Source organism: Macaca thibetana, chromosome 11 (assembly GCF_024542745.1).
Source record: "Macaca thibetana thibetana isolate TM-01 chromosome 11, ASM2454274v1, whole genome shotgun sequence".
In the NCBI taxonomy this organism is placed as follows: Eukaryota; Metazoa; Chordata; class Mammalia; order Primates; family Cercopithecidae; genus Macaca; species Macaca thibetana.
In genome coordinates this window covers 15134437-15150348 of record NC_065588.1, presented here as the reverse complement: position 1 = coordinate 15150348, position 15912 = coordinate 15134437, and the positions used below count along the sequence as shown (strand labels likewise).

Sequence of the window (15912 nt, the reverse complement as noted above, 5' to 3'; positions counted from 1 at the left end):
TTCTCTCTCATCTCTATCTCTTCTACCTAATACGTGAATACCCATGGCCCGTGTGTCTAGATGCATAATCCAGTACAATTTTGCAGACCTAGCTTTGGGCCGTGAATTAAGTCTCCATGGTATTTTGCTCCAGAGCCAGAGGGAATTCTCTTAATTAGCTGTGCCTGTGTTCACTGACATTTCTCATCGTTCACAGAGTGACCTCTGGCTTCAATGGAGAAAGGGAGCAATAAATAAAATCTAAAATTAAATTGTTTACATGGAAGTTTTTAAAAGAAATATAATATAGTTTCATTTTAGGGTGATTCAGTTTTTAAACAATCCTTGCAATTCCCCAGAACTGCTTGTCTCTTTAATACTCCTCAAAGACAAAAATCTATTTTTAAGGAGGAAGGAGTGGGGACAGAGTCAGCTCCCATCCAGGGAAAAGCATTTGGTGTGGAAGCAGTTAGCTAGCTTCACTGAAGCCTTGTGACAAAACAGACCACATCAGGGCAGGGAAGGAAGAAGAAGAAGAGAACAAATATTCATGGAACATCTATTCTTGACCAGTATAGTCCTATAATTTTTCATATGTCTTCTCCAATCTTTCATCCCCATAAAGAAGAATATCCCCATTTTACTGGTGGTAAAATTGAGGCTCAGTGAAATTAGCAACTTGCTTGAGTCCTGTAATAATGCAGAGCCTGGTTTTGAATCCCTGGTGCATCTAACTCAATCTATGTTCTATGGGACATGAAAGTCGCCTTTCTCTGAATTACCCAGGTAATTTGTTTAATCTAAACTTAGGAATTCTACCTTTTCTTGTCCTCAGTCCATTTAGAGCTGCATTAATGAAACAGATGATGCTCTATCCTGACATGGGTGTAAATTTTTAAGTGTAATTCACTTGCAATGTCTTGGAAATTTCACTGAATTTGCAAGCAAAAACATTGATTTGTGCTATGTCATATGCACACTGTGAGTAACCATCCTAATTTAATTTGACATTTTAATTGAGGCTGAGAAGATTAAGTCCCCATCTCAGCACATCTAATGCTTGCCAGTGCTTTGCTGAATAGCCAACATGGGGATATGAGGGCTCCACTGTGAAAGTTAATCTGTGTGGGCATCTGTGAAGCAGAAAATAGAGAAAACTGGAGTAGTAAGCCTGTGGGAAAAAATAATATGGGCTTTGGGGCCTAACAAATGGGGCCCACATTAATCTGGTTAAACATATAGTTGTTAATTCTCCATTTCATTTTTTCCTGTGCAAAGGACCAAAGTCAAAAACAAACAAGACCCAACTCTGTCCTTTGTAGAATGGGAGATGAGCAGCTGAGGAAGGTGAGGAAAGTCCATCCAGAAGATTCTATGCTGATGGGCTGAGTCCTCCCCAACCTCTCTTTTACTTCCTCTTTTCTTTTCTCATTTCACAAGCTTCTTTAAATTAGGGAGCATTCGAGTCATTAAATTAAGAAGGGGCCTCAGAGATCTTCTCATGCCACGGCTTCATTTTGCAGAGGATGAAACCGGGGCCCAGTGAGGTTAAGCAACTTGCATGAGTTGCGCTGAAACATCGTTATCTGACACTTCCCTGCTTTGTTAAAGCTGTCTCTGCAGAGCTTGCAAAGAAGCACTGACCTCTGCTTGTGCACCTCCAGGTAGATTCCCAAGACGACTAACAAACTCTAATTTTATTATAACTTCTTAAAGACAACTGAAGCAATAGAGCATAGTGCCTAAAAGTCAGACAACCTGGGCTCAGACATTAATTCTGCCTACCACATGGTATGTCTTCTTTAGGCAAGTTACTTAACTTGAACTTTAGTTTCCTAGTCTGGAAAAGAGAATGATGATGCCAACGAAGTTATTGTGAGAACTACATAGACAATCCTCTAGAAAGCACTTAGCACTACATGTGATAACTATTAGAATTTTTATCAATAATATCAATATTATCAATAGGAAAATCAGTTGTCCTTTAGATGATGGGATTGGAAAACAGTCTGTAGAATTTTCATAAAATTCCTATTCTCATTTCAACACGCATCCATAAGATAGGAGGATAAAAAGAGAAAATTTTTGTTTGTGGTTAAATATGCGCACAGATAATTTGAGAAATCATTGTCAAACTATATTCGCCATTTATGGCTGGGGCTTCAGGAGAAACGGAGGTTACCCAGAGATAATGTTAAAAATGCAGTACAATGCTTAATATTTACTGTACTTGAGTTTTTGCTGAAGAGTAGATTTTAGGCGCTCTTGCCACACACACACAAAAGTAGGTGAGATGATGGATACGTTAATTTGCTTGACTATAGTAAACTTTTCACTATCTATGTATCCCAGACATATTTTACACCTTAAATATATATAATAAATACCTTTTAAGAAATGGATTCATAAGAGGTATGTATGTATTCCAGATGTTAATCTCTTGTTAATATATGCATTGTGAATGTCTCATTTTTAGAATCCAGACCATTACTCTTTTCACTATTTATAGGGTGATATTAGGAAAATAAATTCTAAATGCTTGTGTAATTGAAACATTTAATATTTTCTTCTATGTCTCAGTTTTTGCACTTGTAAAATGTAACTGACTGTGCCTACCGCACAGCATTGCGATGACTGAGTGAAGTAATGCATGCAAAGCACTTATCCCATAATAACTGAGTTTTTGGCTTGTAAGTGTTCAGTAACAATTTGCTGTTACTATTATGGTACCCTTTATTATGCAAAGACCTGTTCGGTGAAAGAAAAATAATTTTATGTCTGGGAGAAAAATAAGTAAAATAAAATAAAATAAAATATGCAGCATCTTTTGGAGATTCACATACATTTTATTTTTTAATTTTTAAATTTCCTTTTAAAGATTAATTCTATTGCATATGTTTAAGGTTTACAGCATAATGTTTAAGGACACACATCGATAGTAAAAATGTTACTATAGTGAAGCAAATCAACATATCCATCATCTCACATAGTTACCCTTTGTTTGTTTCTGTGCCAAGAGCAGCTAATGTCTATTCATTTAACATGGGGATTCACATACATTTTAAATAACAAAACACAGACAGATATTCTGTCATATTCACAGGTGAAATAAGGTAACTGAATGGTAACTTAGCTGACACATGACTGCAGGTCAGGAGAAATATGCAGAGGCCTTAGAAAAGTAATCATCTAAAGTTGATGTGCTCTAATCCCTCATCTCCCAAGATGAGGAAAGTCAGATCCACAGTGGTTGCAACATTCAGTTAACAGGGAAAAGCTTGTTAGTAGGAAAGCCAGAATCCAAACCCAGGCATGCATAACAAGGCCTAGTTCAGTGAAGAGATCGTTATCCAAAATCAAACAGAATGACCAGGGAATTCTCCTAAGGGGCTATTTCCTGCACCCATGTGCACCTGGGTTTCTCTGCCAGGCTTTGTGGTCATGTGCCCTCAGACACAGGTGTCACCTGATATCTTCTGCTTCAACATATTCAACATTTTGAGTAGGTGGACTCTCAGTTTGAGACAAGTTGTGTCAATGATCTGGTGGAGCTCCAGGAAAAGCAAGCTTCTGGCCAGGCACCTGTAATCCCAGCACTTTGGGAGGCCAAGGAGGGTGGGTCTCTTGAGCTCAGGTGTTCAAGACCAGCCTGAGCAACCTGGGGAAACCCCATCTCTACCAAAACAACAAAAAAATTAGCCAGGCAGGTGGTACGTGCCTGTAGTCCCAGCTACTTGGAAGGCTGAGGCAAGAGAATTGGTTGACTCCAGGAGGCAGAGGTCGTAGTGAGCCAAGATAGAGCCGCTGCCCTCCAGCCTGGGTAACAGAGTAAAACGACGTAAGGAGGGAGGGAGGGAGGAGGAAGGAAGGAAGGAAGGAAGGGGGAGGGGAGGGAGGGAGGGAGGGAGGGAGGGAGGAAAGGAGGAAAAGAAAGAAAGAAAGAAAGAAAGAAAGAAAGAAAGAAAGAAAGAAAGAAAGAAAGAAAGAAAGAAAGAAAGAAAGAAAGAAAGAAAGAAAGAGAGAGAGAAAGAAAAAGAAAGAAAGAAAGAAAGAAAGAAAGAAAGAAAGAAAGAAAGAAAGAAAGAAAGAAAGAAAGAAAGAAAGAAAGAAAGAAAGAAAGAAAGAAAGAAAGAAAGAGAAAGAAAGAAAAAGAGAGAGGGAGGGAGGGAGGGAAAGAGAGGGAGGGAGGGAAAGAAAGAGAGAAAGAGCAAGCAAAAGCAAAAAAGCAAGCTTCCTCTGTAACACGCCACTCTCTGCTTCATGCTTCCACAGTTTCAAGGTTATGTTCCTAATCTGGAGATCTTGAACCCCAATATGTCTACAAAGGACTTCAGGGGTCCACAAACCCCTAGATCATACGCACAATATCATGGGTTTATCTGGGTTTTTTTTGCTTGAGATAATTACCATGTTTATCAGATTTTTTAAAAAGAGAACTGTAATCTCCAAAAAAAAAAAATAAGAAATCAACCAAACCGGGAGGACCCTTTGGTATGGTTAGATTGCCCAACTTCCAGCCTCTTCTCTACTCTGAAGAGCAATTTAAACTGGCTAAAGTACAGTGTCTTGTAAACAGTGGGTGCTCACCAAATAATCATAACCCTAATTTTGCTTTAAAAGACTTTCTCTGAGAACTGCTCTTCCTGTCGTTTATTTGCTGTATTATTACTTTTTCTAATCAGCTTTCTAGAATGAGCTAGTTTGGGATCACCTGGTCTCATATCCATTTTTCTTATGCTATAATTAAACCAAATGATTTTAATGTGGCCCTGAATTTCCCCCTTTTGACTGCAACAAAATTTTATGCAGAAATCCCACAGTATCCTCCACTCTTTAATATCTAGATAAATTTATGTCTCGTTTTTTATGAAACAATTGTTATATCTGTTTGCAATGAATCAAAAAAATATAGAACATAAGCCTCAGATTTACTAATGAGAAGATCAAGACCTAGATGTTAGATAAATGGACGTGCCGATGGTCACACAGTTAGAAGGTGGCAAATCTTGTCCTATACCTAATCCTTCTCTCTCCCTCTCTCGCTCTCTTTCTCTTTCTCTCTCTTTCTCTTTTCAACATTGAGATTTGAGGCTGCATAGTTACAATTTCCTGGAGGTTACTGAAATCATCTTGAGCCAGTGACTGGATGTAATGTTACTATCTGATGGTCAGGTTTCATTCAATCAGGAGACTTGTTAGAACCAAGTGATATAGTTCAGAAAGGCCTGACCATGGGGGCTGGGATGTCTTCCTCTATAAATAGTTGTTCCAATGCTTGGTCAGCAGGTTTGTTATGTGGCCCCCATCCTCCGGGGGTCACCAGCGTTCTGGATAGGCCCCTGTCTCATCTGATTAGTCTTATCTGGCTTGCTCTTCATCTGCCCCTTAATGATTCGCATTAAACTACCCACAACCTACAACATCCACACGCTGCATCCTTCATTTTTTCCAACCAGTTCATTCACTTTCCCTGAGTGTTGTTTGGAACACGAATTGCATTAGTCACTATGTTTATTCTGCTGTGCTCTAGAGTCTCATCTTTGAGTGGTGCTGGTTCTTCAGCTGAAGCAAGAGTTGCCATAGGAACAGGACTACATGTTTTCTTCCTGTACAGGAAGTGAACCTGGGCATTGCAATGCTGTTTTCAGAGTTGGTCAAGGCTAGCTCATAATGTTTGGCTGCTTATTTAGATGGAAGAGACTTGATGAGCCAAGGGATATTATTTCTTTCTTTCTCTCTCTCTCTTTTTTTTTTTTTGGTTCCACTAAAATTGCTCTCATTTGGCTTTACTTCCAGATTATTTTTCTTCCTCTTGCCAATAATAGTGACATTGAAACTCAAAACCAGAACTGATTTTGGCCAGAGATATCTTCACTCCTAGGATACTTTATTAAGGTTTGCAGAGCCACTCAGGATGTGATGTGACAGATATCTTCTTATAGTTGTGTCACTTAGGAGCAATGAAGTCTTTAACCACAGGCAGGGAAAAGAGTTACCCTCAAAATAGAATCAAGAAAATCAGAAAACGATCTCCTTGCCCAAATAACCCCCTGGCAGCCATCTCATGTGGCTATCAGCCACAGGGCCTGAAATTCTTCCCAGAGGGACTTCTTCCTCTTGGTGAGTATACTGCCTCTCATCCAGCTGTGTGAACCTGGGCAATTCTCTTAACTCTGGATCTCAATATCCTCAATGATTACATGAACCCCAATGGTTCATTTCAGCTCTGAAAAGCTGTGACTGTACATCGTCTAAGAGGAATAATTTTTGAATCTACTATTCAGTCATTAACCCTTAACCAGTGAATAACTTGCCTAGATTTCTCCTCAATGTTTTAACACAAAACAAGTAAATATAGATAATGAGAGATGAAGGAAGACTCCAGGGTATGCCCAGGTGGGGCCTTATAAGGTCAATGAAAACCCGGGAAGGGAAGAAAGAGAGAGACTGAAAGGGAAGTGGATCTAGAAAAGGGAAATGGATGGACAAATGCTAAGGGCAAATTTGTACTTAAAATTTTGTCTGGAGGAATTTAGTGTCTTTTGCTATTTTTTGTGGCATTTAAAAAGAGCAGAATATCTTTAGATATAAAAGCTTATATATCAATCAAGGAAGTTTTATGAAGTGCCAGAACTATCCAAGTGTTTGGGGGGGAATTCAAGAAAAACAGCGAACCTAGTACCCACCCTCGAGGGGTGATTAGCAGTGTTGGGTGTGAACCATGCAGGCACCTGGGGCAGGTATCATAAAGGTCAATGGTTCCTCATGAGTCACTTTTGAGGCATTGCTGGAGTTCAGAGATAGATTCTATTAATGGGGAGAAGCCAACCATTTCTTTGGCAAGTACTCCACCTCTCTCCTCTCTCTCCTGCCTCTCTCCACCATTATCACTCAGACTGTGCATGCTGCAGGTTTTGATGCTAGCCAGTCTGGCTGGATTTGGAGGACTGTGATAACTCCTACAGCTTTTTGACTGGGCTTTTGCTTCATTTGTTCAGGAGTCTTTGTGCCATGTTGCTTCACTCATAGTATGTTATTCACATATGAGTGATTTCTTTCTTGTCAGTTTTGTTCAATGAATAGAAGATACTACAATGAGCACAGAGAAATTCAGGCAGGTCAGAGAAATGACTAGAATACATTCGATTATTATTTCGTAGAATTGAATGAGATTGAATTAGGAAAAAAATCAGGAAAGTGACTGATGATCACAGAAGTCCATGAGGGTAAGGAGGCTGCTAACAGCAGCCCCAGAAACATCTTCTATATCCATGACTTCTGACTAATGGACGGTCATTCTCTCTCCCAGAAATAGATCAAAATGACTGAAAAAGCCCCAGAGCCACATGTGGAAGAGGATGACGATGATGAGCTGGACAACAAGCTCAATTATAAGCCTCCACCGCAGAAGTCCCTGAAAGAGCTGCAGGAAATGGACAAAGATGATGAGAGTCTAATTAAGTACAAGAAAACGCTGCTGGGAGATGGTCCTGTGGTAACAGGTATGTGTGTACAGAGAGCAGGGTGGGTGGAAGGTCCCTGAGAAGAAAGAAGACATTTCGGCTGCTCAGGAGCAGCAGCAAAGGGAAGAGGACCAATTGCTTCCAGGAATAAGTGAGCAAGGCACAATTTGTATATGCTGATTAAAGTTATGAACTGTGTAATTAAGTCTTCTTAAGAGATAAGATGCAAGTCAGCCGTGAGAGGCACACATAACACACAGCAGGGATTTAGAAAGAATTCCGCACTACCACTTAGAATTGTATTTCCCTCTCTCCATTTTCTCTCTTTCTTCTTTTTTCTCTTTCTCAGTCCCTATGGAACCATTCATCTCTTCCACATACACCATAGCAGAACAAGACATGGCCCGGAGATATAAATGGGCAGTGCCCAGTTAGCAGAGTACCTGACCCATAGCCACTCAGGAAATGTTGGATGTCAATAATTAGTACAATAAAAATGCACACACCCACTACACACGTGTCTCTTCTTGGTACTTACATTCCCTTTTGATCCTGCAGATCCGAAAGCCCCCAATGTCGTTGTCACCCGGCTCACCCTGGTTTGTGCGAGTGCCCCAGGACCAATCACCATGGACCTTACTGGTATGTAGACACATCTGTACTGTTCAGAGGGGGCCTAAGATATCACAAAGAAAACTTGGTCTCTGTCTCCTATTCCAACAAAAAGAAAAAAACTGGTGAATCAGAGAGGTATATATGCTAGGGCCAGTTAACAAATCATTGCTCTTAGAGTGCCCAGTATTTACCATATTTCATGAAAAGCCCAATCTTTATCTCTATTTAATTGAAGAGAGTGCAGGCATACACATTTGATATAGTTACAGATTTTTATCTCCACATGATAGTAAACTGAGAATTGTTATGTATGCAATAAACACTGCCGATGGAAATATTCAGAAACAAATTGTGTGCTTCTGAAATTGTAAGGTTTAAATTGAACATCAAAGTATTGATCTTTTATCAGCTACAAAACTTACCGGAAGGTGAGAAGCAATCCTGAATTATGCTAGAAATTCCACTGATATAGATTGAATTGTTTTAGCTTGAAACTCTGATTCTTGTTAAATAAACAACATCCCTTACTAAAGGCGTACAAATTAAGATGTTGTTATTTTCTTTCACCTTTTTGTAACTAAGGGTCAAGGCTTTCCCTGAGACTTAGGCCTTGAGGAGAAGGAGAGAGACTGGGAAGGGGGTTATTGTGGAGGAAATGGGCATCAGAGGGGAAAGAGAGGAGAATCACGAAGCCAGGAGATTGGGGGCATCAAAGGCAAGTTTTTAGTGGGGGGAAAAAAAATAGTTACCAAATGAAAAAATTGGACTGTTGTGAGACAGACAAAGCATAAGTCTAGAACAGTAGGCTCAGCTAGCAGCAGAGTAGTTCCCCTCTCACAGGACATAGCCAGTCTTTACCTTATATGGGCTTTTTTGTCAGAGGGAGGAAATCAGAGGCTGAGAAGGCACACTTCCTGTTCAACTGAAATCATTAGAGCAGGCACACGCACGAATTCAGCTACCCCCACAGGCTCGCATCTCTCCAGGAGAGAAACTCACACTCTCTCACCAGAACTCAGAGTCTTCCTAATATTACCAGGTGCAGCTGCCAGTTTGCAAGATAAGGTCTGAATTAGCGCTAAAGAAATCTGTTCTGTTCAGCAGGGCCTGGTGGTATTGCAAGGAAAACTTCTTCTCTGTCCCCTTTCCCAGCAGAGGAAAACCAAATTTGGTTTTCTGTCACAAACAAGCTGCTATGCATGAAGAAAAGCATAGAGAGCAATTACCTCCTTAATCAGGGTACAGGAATTAGGGACAGATCCTGGTTGTATGGAATCTGAAGCTTTTATAACTTCAGTGATATTCCTTAAGAAAAATAGTATGATATTGCAAATGAAAATACAAAAGTAAACACAAAGGTGAATATTTATTTAAAGTGATAAAGTGAATAAAAACAAGTAGAATTTTAAAAACTAGAAAATGCCACAAACATTACCAGATCTATAAAAACAAATAGCTGACACTCCTAAATAATATTTTTATCATATTTTTTATTTGAGGGGTAGGGGTATATTCTTTAATAATCTCTTCATTTGACCAGTAATACAATTCTCAATGAGAGAACAAATTGACCAAAAAAAGATTTATCTTCACAACTCATTACTGGTAATGTCTTGTATATTTTTAGCATTGTCATCAAACTTGGGGGCAGGGAAACTCTAATGTTTTTCCTAACAGAGCTGTAAGATTTCAGGCATTACGTGTGTGTGTGTGTGTGTGTGTGTGTGCACGCACGTGTGTGTGTGCTTGTGTGTACATGCATGTGCAGGACTAAACTCAAATACTCCGTGAATTGAGGGCCCTATGAACCATGTTGTGCTGGTAGGCCCAACAAATTTCTCCGGGGCTTAAAAGTCATTTATTAACTTGCGTATCTGCTTTTGAGGATAAACTCTCTCTAAATCTTCCTCTACAGGAGATCTGGAAGCCCTCAAAAAAGAAACCATTGTGCTAAAGGAAGGTTCCGAATATAGAGTCAAAATTCACTTCAAAGTAAGTATCCTGCCTTGTGTGCTTTTGTAAAGTTAAATCTTTTCTTTAATCAGTGACTAAATTTCTTGCATGATCATGTTGAGGTATCTTTTATTTGTTTCTCCCCCAATACCCCCAAGCCAAGTCTGGAATGTTCTCTTCCTAGCCCTGAGGGCTACCTGTTGATACCCACCCTTGCTTCATGCCTTTTCCTAGCCACAACTTCTTAAACTCTTCATTATCGCTTAAGCCAATGGGATCCCTCTGTCTGTGAATTCCAAATACATCCACGAGGCACATGCTACTTTGTGTTGTACCACCTGTGTCATTTCTCCTTCATACAACATAAGCACCTCAATCTAGGGTAAAATTTTACATCCCTGTTTCCAATATTTCACACAAAACTTTGTAAATAGCAGATAGTTCAGGAATATATATTGAAAAGTGGACAAATAAGTGAATCAACCAATAGGAAAAGAAAATGGAACAGAGAGGGCCTCAGCTCTAATTGCTCAAGGATTATAAAAATCCAGGGTGTGTGATCTTTGCTAAAGAACTGGAAATTACAATTATAGTTGTGGAACAGGTAACCAGGAAAGAGGAAACTAAATAAGAAATAAACTGACATCTAGTAAATAACCATATGTCCCAATGAGTAGCCAAAATCACAAGAAAAATAACCTTGACTTTGAAAACAAATAAGTTAGAAATGCAGTGTTTGCACTTAGTGGTTTATGTTTGCTTTGGTGGCCTCTCATTCCCACTTAGCCTCAGTTTCCAGGGCCTGGGCTCCACCAAGGAAGACTCCATCTGCTTTCTCTATTTGCACACTGGGAGCTTCTTTCCCCAAGGTACAGGATATGATTCAGAGTCCATGGATGACCCCTCCCTACCCCATACAAATATGCCTGAAAATAATTTCATCCTGGAAATATTTGCGGATACCTACTCTATAATGGACACTGAACTAGGGTTCACTTACTTGTTTCCTGTCATATTATGCATTATTGAAGCACCTGAGGGTTTGGTAAGGCATTATATCAAAATATGCCTAGAATGGGTTGCACATCAGTTTCATTTTTAATCATTGATACTGTTGCATTAGTTTGTCTATTTGGTAAATCGGTTTTTCTCAAATGAAATGTGACAGGTAAATTTTGATGTGAATAAGATGAGACGGAAAACTCTGGAACAGGGCATTCTCTTCTGGGTGGGAAGGCGGAGGAGGAATGTGGTATGTGGGTCTGTGTGGTGGTCAGGTTTACACATTAGGATGATGCAGGAGTAGGCCACAGAAAGGGGCTTTTGTGTACTCTCTAATTCAGAGGTTTGATGGCTCTCTGAGTAACCTACATAAATTTGAACCATCCTGTGTCTTCTCCCAGCATGGTGCTACAATTAGAAGAAATGCCAGGTTAAAGGTGAAAATCCTTGAAAAACAACTTAAATCTTCATTGAAGTCTCCTGAAAAATGTCCAAGAAAGTTTGCATTTATAACGCTAGTAACACCTACTAAAGTCCTCTTTCACGATCTCTGTTAGTTGTACTCAATGTTCTTTTTCTCCTCCCAAACTTCTTAGCACTTTCTAAAAACCTGGCCTAGGGTTGTTCTTTTAGGTTCTCCCCAACCTTTTTCCTACCTCCCAAGGAAATGTGGTATCTCTGACTTCTACAGCTCTCACTTTGATTCACAACACCAAGGCTGCTTCTCCCTGGAGTGGGAGACACAATAGGGATGGAGATGTGGCCAGAAGAAGAGGATTCTATGAATATTCACAGTTTTATTTCACCCACCCCAAATGTATTTATATTAAGTGGACCCACTGTAGAGCGCTGGTGAGATGGTAGGCTCTTTTTCTTGAAGTCCTTATTGCTACACCAATATAATTCTTCTTCTTAGGTCTTTCTCCCACTAGGTGAAAGAGATAAGCTGGGGACATCTAGAAAGATGCATTTATTTTCCCTATTCCTATGAGCTATATTTGAGACTCAGAGTAATTAGAAAGTCTGGGCTTTATTTTATCACAGTCTCTTTGATGATGCTAATTTTTTTTTTTTCTGACAGCTCTTCATACATTTATATTACAGATTTACCCTGTGACAGTCAAGAATCTAAGCTGGCAGTATTCACTGCTCTGCCACCTCCCTGCCAACAAAACAAAAGATAGCACTGGTTGATTGGTTTAACTATTGTGTCCAACACAAAAGGCCAGCTATAATTATTGTTGAAGAAAAATTATTTGAAGATGCTTTAATTCTTCACGTTGGTGAACAGATAACCAAGCCCTTCGGCTAATGATGCAATGTCCACTTTAATTTGTTTGTATAGACATAACCACTGTGTAAAATTAACAGACAACCCAGGTTAGTCCCAGGTGAAATGAATCATGGAAAAACAAAGTTCTTCGGCTGTCTACATTTTCATTCTGCGTTACTGAATTTTCTTTGAAAGGCTTGGGAAAATAGCAAGATCTCAGACAACGTCTGAAAATGACAGACATCCAAAATATTTGCCAGATACAAGTGAATTTCACCCACTATTTCAGTTATATTGCAGGCACAGCCATCTTCTAGACATGAGTTTTCCATTACAGCTTTCCTCCTTGTTATTTGTTTTTTATATGGTAGGTGGATCATCTCTGAGGTTGTAGTTTTTAGATATTTACATAATGTGCTCTACTGGTATCTTCATAACTTTTACTAAGACAAGGATGGTCTCCTGGTCACTAGTATTGGAGAGGGAAAGCTCAAGGCCATTCTTGAGACCACTGAGAAAGGAGAAATACAATGAAGAATGTTGAGACAATATGAACCACTCCTCTCTCCCGAAACGGTAAAAGTCAAAATGTTCGAAAATTAAACCAGTTTGGCAATGTTGCGTTTTATGATTTCCCCTCTCTAATCTTTGCTTCACAGCCATGCTAAATAATTATAGAAACGCCTATTCTGAACTAAATCTTTAGTTTTTTCATTTTCAGAGAAGATTTAGCTAGGCAGGATCAGCATGAAGGATGAGAAAAAATGAAAGACCCTCTTAATCTGAACAGCTTGGTTCCTTCCCATCTGCAGGTGAACAGGGATATTGTGTCAGGCCTGAAATATGTTCAGCACACCTACCGCACTGGAGTGAAAGGTAAGCGAACCCACATTTCCACACTGTCCCAAACTGCTTCTCATTGATACTTTAACTTCTGGTTATTAGCAATTTTTAGCTATAGATTCAGATGAGAATATGATTAAAGCTGTGGATGCTGGCCCTAGGAAAAGGCACAAATACACCTCTGCTCTAGACATTGACAAGTCCAGGGCTCAGGGGACCTCATTTAGACTGCATCAGCTGCTGACCTTCAGCAATCAGCTTTTTGGATTCAACATTATCACTCATAAAGAAGAAGAGTCACCAAGATAGGTTTGAAGGAAATAAAGTATATAAAAATACTCTACAAAGTAAGAAGAAAAAAAAAACAAAACAAAACAGTTCACAGGTACAAAGACCAAGTGTCAGAGAAACCCAAGAAAGAAAAAACTTGCCCGGTGGTGTGTGTATTTGGAGTGGGAGTAGGTGGGGTGGCATTGGAGGGAAGGGGCAGGCAATGCTCAGTTTTCTAACAAAGAAATAGAAAAAAAAAATACTTTCTAGGATTGAAAAAGCCTGTCTAATTAAAATAACATGACAATATTACTTAATCTGCAATTCTTCTTGACATGCCTTGGGAACCTGCCTTCAATTTTCTTTCATTAATATGGGCAGAGAGAAATGAGAGGCGGGAAGGTGATGGAGGCACTTTACAGTTCCTTTCTACCTGAGGGTCTGTCCTCTCCAGAGGTGAGAAACAGCAAAGCATGTCTCAGTTTCCACCAAATTAATAAGCAAGATAGGGGAGAAATTATCTGATAAATTTGTATGACATAGAGGACCAGTCAATTTCTCAAATCCCAGAGAAGACCATTGACCTGAAAGATATTGATTGGCCTTTCCAATACCTAGTCTCATGAAAAAAAAAAGTTTAATTTCCTATTTTCCTTTGGGCACAAATCCCATATGGCCTCATTTCAACAAAAGGACAGTGACATGTCTGCAGCTGTGTTTTCAAACTATTAACAACACTTAGCCAACTATATGCCACCTATCTGCCTATGTATGCTTTTCAATGCCCAACTATTCTTAATATATATTCCAGTTCACCTGCAAATCAACTTGATTGGCTATTTTCGCCATTTGTCCTAGTTCTTCACTTTTTTTTTTTTTACCAACTTACTGCTGTTCTTGTTCCATCCAATTATTCTATCCATGAATTCTGATCACCATCTGTTACTTTACCTCCCCCAACTGATATGTTCATAGAATGATAGTTTGTAGATAGAAGATCCTCAAAGTCCATCATACACACAAAGAAATGGAGGCTCAAAAATGACTTAGGCCATTGCAGGACTGAGATCAGAACTCAGTCTCAATTTGTCTGAGTTGTTTAAATGGTGTAGTCTGCTATATCTCCATTAAAAAAACAAAAACAAAAAACAGGCTTAATCCCCATTGATTTAGGGCACTGGTTCCCCAACTTTACTTCAGAATCAACTGTGTAGTCTTTTAAAAACACTGAGCCTTGGGACCCACAGAAGGTTACTGAACCATAGCCTTTGGAAGTAGGACAAAGGAAACTATTATTAAAAGACACTCCAACTTAAACAATGTTTAAAGAATCATTTTTTAAAAAAGATGCCTCAGGGCCAGGTGCGGTGGCTCACACCTGTAATCCCAGAACTTTGGGAAGCCAAGGCAGGCAGATCACCTGAGGTTGGGAGTTCGAGACCAGCCTGACCAACATGGAGAAACTCCATCCCTACTGGAAATACAAAATTACTCAAGCATGGCGGTGCATGTCTGTAATGCCAGCTACTCGGGAGGTTGAGGCAGGAGAATCACTTGAACCCGGGAGGCGGAGGTTGCGGTGAGCCGAGATTGTGCCTCTGCACTCCAGCCTAGACAACAGGAGCAAAACTCCGTCTTAAAAAAATAATAATAAAAAAATTTAAAAAAGAGATGCCTCAGGTAAATCTCATGTTTATTTAGGCTTGGAAACTATTGCTCTTGGCTTGAATCACTGTAGGCTGTACTCCAGATTCTCCAGTTTGCAGTGTGTGTTTTTCCTCTGTCAGGCTCTTACCCTAATGAACTCTTCTTTCTTCCTAGTGGATAAAGCAACATTTATGGTTGGCAGCTATGGGCCTCGGCCCGAAGAGTATGAGTTCCTCACTCCAGTTGAGGAGGCTCCCAAGGGCATGCTGGCCCGAGGCACGTACCACAACAAGTCCTTCTTCACCGACGATGACAAGCACGACCACCTCAGCTGGGAGTGGAACCTGTCGATTAAGAAGGAGTGGACAGAATGAATGCATCCACCCATCCCTTTCCCTACCCTTGCCATCTGGAAGAATTCTCTCAGGCGTGTTCAGCACCCTGTCCCTCCTCCCTGTCCACAGCTGGGTCCCACTTCAGTACTGCCCACATATCCTTATTGATGCATCTTTTCCCACGCTGTCTCTCAATGTGGTCCCTAGCACAAGAGGCATAAAACCGGGCTTTCACCCTGCCTCCTCCCTCCTTTCCTCCGTCAGGGCCAGATCTTCCACATCTCCATCTCAATGCACAACCATTTAATATTGCCCTCTCTTACCCCATTCGAGCAACTAGAGGCCAGGAAATGGGCAAACTATCACTAACAGGTCTTTGACTCAGGTTCCAGTAGTTCATTCTAATGCCTAGATTCTTTTGCGGTTGTTGCTGGCCCAATGAGTCCCTAGTCACATCCCCTGCCAGATGGAGTTCTTCTTTTGTGAGAGACACTGTAAACAACACAAGAGAATAAGAATAAAACAATAACTG

General features: G+C 40.1%; 2 protein-coding genes across 2 annotated transcripts in view; both read left to right on the top strand.

Annotated features, from left to right (window-relative positions):
• MGP (matrix Gla protein) overlaps nt 1-15912 on the top strand; it is an 836939-nt gene that overhangs the window by 757614 nt on the left and 63413 nt on the right. The window lies entirely within an intron of this gene.
• Nucleotides 1-15912, top strand: part of ARHGDIB (Rho GDP dissociation inhibitor beta) — a 19843-nt gene extending 3931 nt beyond the window's left edge. Inside the window, exons 2-6 of the mRNA XM_050749498.1 lie at nt 7289-7481; nt 8001-8084; nt 9973-10049; nt 13098-13161; nt 15220-15912. Of these exons, the coding sequence (XP_050605455.1) occupies nt 7301-7481; nt 8001-8084; nt 9973-10049; nt 13098-13161; nt 15220-15419 (606 nt within the window). The 5' untranslated portion in view covers nt 7289-7300 and the 3' untranslated portion in view covers nt 15420-15912. The remainder of the gene's footprint in view (nt 1-7288; nt 7482-8000; nt 8085-9972; nt 10050-13097; nt 13162-15219) is intronic.